This window comes from Cladophialophora psammophila (assembly GCF_000585535.1).
Source record: "Cladophialophora psammophila CBS 110553 chromosome Unknown aczJe-supercont1.24, whole genome shotgun sequence".
Classification (NCBI taxonomy): domain Eukaryota; kingdom Fungi; phylum Ascomycota; class Eurotiomycetes; order Chaetothyriales; family Herpotrichiellaceae; genus Cladophialophora; species Cladophialophora psammophila.
Genome location: NW_006912945.1, coordinates 307778 through 314967, shown reverse-complemented (window position 1 = coordinate 314967; position 7190 = coordinate 307778). Strand labels below are relative to the sequence as shown.

Here is a 7190-nt window from a genome sequence, read left to right as displayed (position 1 = left end):
CGACGCGCTGCACGAAAAGCGTCAAAGATGATACCAAGTACATCTATGGCGACCGCAAGAGAGAGCGCAACAAGCAGTAAGCTGTGACGGCAGCACCGACACCGGTAATCGCCTACTGATTCTGGCCAAGAGACCTTGCCGAAAGTCTTGAACGCATTCAGACACTGGAGGGAAAAATGCACAGTCTCGGCCAACAAACTACTGGAATACAACGAAAATATGACGAAATACAACATGATCAAGAAATCCTGAACAGACTTTTAGATAATCTACGAGAAAGTAGCGATGCTCAAGTTGCGCAGATCATATCGCTGATTCGCAGCAATGCTTCGATGGAGGAGGTGAAGTCCTGCATCGAGCAAGAATTGGATCGACTGAGCCGATCGGGCCGCGAGCCGACGCCGGAATTCGTCATGCTCGAGATCGAAATTTGGCGTGAGAGTCAAATTAACAGACATCGATAGGCCATGTCAATCCACATGCTTGTGGACATGCCGCTCGTCAGAGTTTCCGCTACATCATGGACAAATGCGACTCATGATGACGACCTAGTCTCCAATCTGATCTCAGTATGGCTGACCTGGGATAAACTTTGGTCTAACTGGCTAGACAAAGCCCGATTTCTCCGGGACATGGGACTGAGTCACTAGAACTTGCTGTGCTGTTCAAAATTCCTCGTCATCTCTCTTCTGGCATGGGTATGCCCGTATAGTGACTATCCAGAAGCACGGACCAAGCATGGAGCTATGTCAAATTCGATGGATGGCTTCATTGCCGAAGCCAAGAGTCAACTTGAGGTCGAGTTGGCCAAGGGACCCTCCTTGCCCACGGCACAGGGCCTCTTGTTCTTATTTCTAGCAATCTCACTGTCTGGACAAGATCGCCTGGAGTATCAGTACCTGCTAAGGGCAGTGGATTTGAGCCAAGAGATATCAAGGCCGCAGTTTGAAATAAGCTTGCAAGCCTTTGCTTGAAACCGACGCTGCAAAAGGAGAATTATCCATGGCCATCGACCTAACCTGCTAGGGCGTGCTCAGTACGGTGATAGCTACCTGTGTTGCACTTAGGGAAACCCCAATGATGAAACCGCCGCGCAGACTCAAACCGGTTCCGCACGGTGCAGAATCACAGAAGGATAATCCATGGACACCATACCCCTGAACGTGACAACCATTCCTTCACATAGAGATGCTCTCACAGAAGTCGAGTGCGAGGTCTCGCTTATTGCCACGAGATTGACAAAGGTACTGTTTGACGCTGATCACGAGGAGCCACCGCAATGTAAGGAGGTTGAAAGCCGAGTGCTTCTTCTCTATGAAGAGCTGTTGTCAATAATCAACGCACTGCCGGAGTATCCCCGAGCAACAGAGGCCTCATCGCCCGCCGTGCTCGCCCATCAGTAAGTGTTACGGTCATACGCGCTTGACACGGATTCTATTAGTGACTTATTCAAAGCAATTACTTCCAGGTATTTAGTCCTGCGAATGGTTTTGTTCCTGAAGCAACCTGCCGAGAATGCTTTCCCAGCCGTGCAACAACGAGCGAAGGACTCCTGCATCAAGTCCTCTCTGGAAGTTCCGCGCTTCTGCAAAATCTACAAGTTGGCGTGGAAATGCTGCGTCAGTGGACATGCGGAAATTCATAAAGCAGATGGAGAGCCCTGATTTGGAAGCTCCTAAGCCGAGTTAGGGAAGTGGATGGAGATAATACGAAACGGCAAAGCAGCATGATGGACTCGGGGCAATGCGGTTGGAGGCGCTTACATGCGTTTGAGATGGCTTAGGCAGGTTGAGGTCACGGGCACAAGGCTTTACAGATTGAGGACGTCGGCGAGATGCCTCAGAGGGGTACGGGCTCGTGCAGAGAGGCCAAGGCTGTAAGGAAGATCAGGTACAGATGCCCAACAAGGGCGACTTAGCACGTATACAAGTGGCAGAGATAATACCATGGTGATAATGATTCGAATCCAACGCCTATCGGGAGATGGTGGAAGGGTAGAGCCAGAATGTCCAAATTAATGCTCTACAAGTATACAGAGGGTACAAGCTACATATTATGCATTTATTTAATAACTCACGCAATCGACCATAGGATGTGGAAAACAGGGCTTCCCGTTCGCTCAGCCGTACTTAAGCCACATGCCGGTCAGTTAGTACTAAGGTGGGTGACCACTTGGGAATCCTGACTGTTGATTGTTTTTGCATTTTTACTGCTTCTTACTGAATGTACGCTGAAATGACGGTCCTGTGTTCAAGAGAGAAGGGAGATAGATGTCATAAGTAAAGAAGGTGGCCACCAGGTGGTCACCCCAAGGTCCCAGGCAGAATGGAGGAAATCTACTCCGCATGACCCCGTACTGTACCCTGTAGGGATTAAATGAATACAACGTCTCTCTTACTCGTTAACATCGCATGCTGAAAGCTACTGAGACGAGGAGCAAAAACACATACAACCCCTAGCCATGGGCGATCTTCTCTGGGTAGTCCCTTTTTCCCTCCCCTCTGATGCACGCGGTACAGCTGAAATGACTCCTGCCAGCCCTTCCCTGAGAGAAGATGCCCGCTTAGCTTCCCCGGTGGCTGGGATATCTTCGCTAAAGGCTGTAACCTTGTGATGAGGATCGACGAGCAGTGCAGAGTTGTTTCGAGAGACTCAAAGTGAACTACCCAGCTCGCCAGGTATATATTGCTCGTGTCCAATATTTCCCACAGTTTGCCACAGATCAGTAAATGATCGTGGTCTGTGTACAAAGAAACGAGGCGGAACCAAAAAAGGGGAGGGATAAAAAAAAAGATCCCACCCAATATGAAATTTCAACACATCCTCAACACCGGCCTCCTCACCATCCCGCCGACGTCGCTATCACACTCACCTCCGTGCATGGCAACGAGTCTGCCATTCAACATCAACCCGTCGACGCCCGAGAACACGGCAAACTACACGCCGCCTGTCTTCCCGATCACGCCATTCCAGAAATATGCCCACAACCCGATCCTGAGGCCCAACCCGGCTGCGAACTGGGAGTCGGCGTACCTGTACAACCCCACCGCCATCGTGCTCAACGAGACCATCTTCCTCCTGTACCGCGCACAGAACTCGTCCAAGACGTCGTCCATTGGCCTCGCGTGGTCCATAGACGGCGTCACCTTTACTCGCCTCAACCGTCCGATTGTCTATGCGACCGAGCCGTGGGAGCATCTCGGCGGGACCGAAGATCCGCGCATCGTCCGCGTCAATGGCACGTTTTACATGACCTACACGGCCTACGACGGCGTGACGCCGCAACTTTGCCTAGCCACGTCCACGGATCTTTTAAGCTGGCAGAAGTACCCCCCTCTCTTCCCCGGATATCAGGACGTGGAATACTCGGACATCGACGTGCCTTCTCCGCGCATCAACCATTCCAAATCCGGCGCCATCATCAGTGAACCCACGGCGGATGGACTGTATCACATGTATTTCGGCGACAGCTTCTTCTACCACGCCACTTCGCGCAACCTCTTAAACTGGACCGCATTGCCCGCTGACCAATACTTCGCCAGCCCCGTCAATCCCTGGGAGAACCGCCTGATCGAACCCGGCCCGCCCCCCGTCAAGACGCGAGATGGGAAATGGTTGCTCATATACAACGGGATGACGACGGGTCGCGTGGGATACCCGCAGAACCAGTATTCGGTGGGTCAGATGCTCATCGACCCCTCCGGCTCGTTTCGTCCGACCCTGAACTTGAGCGATGGCGCGTACCAGCCTGCATTGAGAGATGGGCCGGTCGCGAGGCTGGAGAGACCGATTCTGGTTCCCGAGGCTGGGAATGAGCAAAAGGGCCAGGTGAACCAGGTGGTCTTTGCAGAGGGCCTGGTGCAGTTCAAGGGCAAGTGGTACTTGTACTTTGGTAAGTTGAAGATTTGCTCTTTGAGTAGGTATCGAACGGTACTATCCGGCTGACCAATCCAACAGGACAGGGAGATAGCGAGTTGGGTGTGGCTATTGCCGATGAACAGTCTTGAGGACAGAAAATAGCATGGCTTTTCAAGAACTTAGATACCCTTGGAGGGTTTGTATTGCCCAACCTTGGCCGATGCCACATAACGCAGCATTCTGAGTCCAGTGGTTGAGGCCAGAATTCCATGATTCTTTCCTGCGCCTGTCCTCGTCATGCTGTTCTTCTGCACTTTCACTAGAATTTTCTCTGGAATCTGCCACAATTCGATGAATTTTGTCTTATCCATGTCGTGTATCTGGCCTTTTCCTTTTTTATAGTCCTCCCATATCGTCTGCGGGATTGGAAGCTCTCGGATTTCTTCATCAGAATAGCCCCCTGTCCGGAACGCGTCGATTCCGTTGTCGGAAAACCTCTGGTTATCTTCGGCTTACAATAAATCATCTCTCGGTAGGTGGTCAAGAGAGACCCTCTTAAGATAACACTGATCGGACGTCAAGTTGTAGTGAGCACTATGTGCCCGCAGTCTCGGTGTCTCTGACGTTATGGTGCACCATGTTTCTGGTGGTACAAATAGAACGAGGCCTCGTCGGTCGCTGACCGCCCCTGCCTCATACACCTGATCTGCCTCTGAAGAGTCTAAATTTGGCGTTATCAAATCGCAAACCTTGGCCCGAAGCAGCACAAATGCCTGGTTAATATGCCTCTAGAATAGCGGTTTCAGGCCAATACCCCGGCCATGATGACCATGAGTAATGAGAAGTTGAATCCAAATGTTTGGGTCAGCTCCAGCGTTGATGAAAGGGAGCATTTCCCCCACCCCAAGAATTTTGTTGAACCTGTTTTCGGCCATTAGGACCATGTATGTCCACATCGTGAGGTAATTCTTCGTGTCACGCTCTGCGGAACCGACAATCAACTCTTGATTGGGATCAGCCCCCAATTCCAGCAAGAGATGAATGTTTGCAAAAGAGTTTTCTGCTTAGACCAGTGAATGCGGCTAACGCAGCTGCAGAGAAGCTCAGTCAAGTACTTTCTGTTCTCAACAAAGCCTGAGATCCTCAGTTTGAGTTCCGTGTAGGCTCGATGACTGAAATCAGCGAAAGCTTTCGTCTAGTCCACATTTTCCGTGTCCGTGAGATATGGCCACTTGCTTTTCATCCACCTACCCGGCGACTGGAATTTCTCGACGATTTCTTCCAGCTGCACAGATATTGCAATGGCGACATCTTTGCGCTTGTCCAGGCAATCCAGAAATGGTCGGTTATACATAGAGATACTGGCTAGGTTCTCGCTGATCGCTTCCGGGTGCAGCTCTATTGCACATAATTTTATCAAAACAAGAGTGGATTTGTGCCGCCTCATGCCGAGTTCGTGTTCCAGTAGTGGTTGAGCTTGGAGCAACTTCTTGCTTGACTTGGTCTGAAGGTATTCCTCGGCAGTCCGGTGGAGAAACGACACACGCAGGTTGCGGTGACTCTGGCAAATCTCAGCGAGTCTGTTGATGGTGTTTGGGTATCGCATGAGTTCGCTCTTCCTGACTCCCAACCGCCAAAATCTCTCCGCATCAACTTCCCAACCGTCACTCACATTACGTATTTCGAGAAAGCCCGCGCAGCGCGTCAGGACTCTCCTGGTCAATCTTTCACGATCGAGGCCCTCTCCAAATCTTTCAAGATCCCATCTTGCTGAGGTGCCCAGATAAAGCTCCTCCAACTTTTCGTCACAACCAACTGTGAGATCGATCAAGGAACAACGGCCAAAAAGCCGGATATATTGTAGATAGGCAGCAGCTTCCTTTGCTTGAGAGGCTGGTCGAGTGCCATTCGCTTCCACATGTGTTCGTATAGATTGAAAATCCCTTCAGGCAATTGCTCGACACGTCGACATAAAGTCTCCCAGTCGTCGTCCTTCCGAATGCCTCGAAGCAGGGATTCAATAGCCAGGCTGACCCATAAGAAAACACCTTCTGCCTTGTCCACGACCATTTCAACTAATTCAGACATCTCTTCTGACGCCAAAGTGGCGAGCCGTTGAGAATCTTCGGTCGCTAAGTTCTTGACGAGCTTATCCTCAACGTAAAGCTTGATGTCAAACTCGGTAAGGTCCTGAAGCCTCAGCTTAGGGCATGACTTATACAGCGAATCAAGACTTGCAGATGGCCGAGTTGATATGCATATCTTTGTCTTCTGACGGTCCTGAAAGATTTTGTTGGTATCTGCTATGACGTCGAACTGGTCCTCCAAACCCTTGAAACTCGTCTAGACCGTCGAGAAGGAGACAAATGGGATTGCAGACGGCTTGCACCAGGGATTTGAGAACATGTCCAAGCTGTTTTTGAGTCCAGACAATAGGCAGGGGTGGTGAAACCTTCTTGAGGACATTTGACCAGATTTGAACTGAAGGAGCAAGATCCATTGACTCGAGGAGTTGCCAGATTAAAGTACGCAGGAGACCGAGTTGATTCTTTTGTAGGTCGACTCCGACTTCCCAGCAAAAGAAGGTAATGATAAGGACCGTGCTGCCGGCAAATTTGGATTCAAACGCAGTTTGTGTTCTGGCATCTTGGAACAGAAAATTCATCAGAGTGCTCTTCCCGCAACCTGCCTTCCCAAGAATCCAGCAAATCGGATTGTCGTCTTGAGTCCACGCGAGGAACTTGTTCCATGGCCTCTCGGTATGTGAAGAACTGTCGAAAATTCATTCAAAAGTCTTCATGTGCGCGTCATCGATGCTATCCTGTCGCTGGTTCATCTCCGGGAAATACAGGCTTTTCATGAAGCTGTCAAGCCCCGCTCGTAGTCCCCGAGCCTCTGCGAAATCCTCGAGCTTCTTGTCAATGTGAAGCCAAGTGACGTTATGCTCTAGCGTTGTATGATCCTTTACATCTTCGGCGCCTGTTTTGATGATGCTTTGAACGTCAGTTTTACCGGCGACGATCGCCGCGTAGATTTGCTGCTGCGAGTCGTCGAGCTGCGCGCCAACGAGCCAAGGTTTTGACTAGGAGAGACCGTTAGTAAACAGCACCACTCGTTCACGATGTGCTCAATAATGTCCAAGCGATCGCTGTTCCGAATATAATTGACGGTATAAGATGAATGAGAGAGGCCCACTATTTCCAAGGCAAACAAAATGCTCATTGGCAACAAAGGCCACATCCGTTCTAACAGCGAAGGGTTTTGAGAGTGCCATTTATTTTTCATTTCGGCTTGACGGCTCGCGGGAGACATATCTTAGGTGGACGAGAATC

General features: G+C 50.4%; 3 protein-coding genes across 3 annotated transcripts; 2 read left to right on the top strand and 1 right to left on the bottom strand.

Moving 5' to 3' along the window:
- Window positions 1-176: 176 nt before the first annotated feature.
- Window positions 177-464, top strand: A1O5_11238 (uncharacterized protein; the record flags this gene model as incomplete). The annotated part of the gene is made up of 1 exon (XM_007751810.1): window positions 177-464. The coding sequence occupies one exon, from the start codon at window positions 177-179 to the stop codon at window positions 462-464; it is 288 nt and encodes a 95-aa protein (XP_007750000.1).
- A 2341-nt stretch (window positions 465-2805) lies between these two features.
- On the top strand, window positions 2806-4007 carry A1O5_11236 (uncharacterized protein; the record flags this gene model as incomplete). The annotated part of the gene is made up of 2 exons (XM_007751809.1): window positions 2806-3892; window positions 3958-4007. The coding sequence occupies 2 exons, from the start codon at window positions 2806-2808 to the stop codon at window positions 4005-4007; spliced, it is 1137 nt and encodes a 378-aa protein (XP_007749999.1).
- Window positions 4008-5685: 1678 nt separating this feature from the next.
- On the bottom strand, window positions 5686-6523 carry A1O5_11235 (uncharacterized protein; the record flags this gene model as incomplete). Its single annotated transcript, XM_007751808.1, has 2 exons — window positions 5686-6201; window positions 6239-6523. The coding sequence occupies 2 exons, from the start codon at window positions 6521-6523 to the stop codon at window positions 5686-5688; spliced, it is 801 nt and encodes a 266-aa protein (XP_007749998.1).
- Between the last annotated feature and the right edge of the window lie 667 nt (window positions 6524-7190).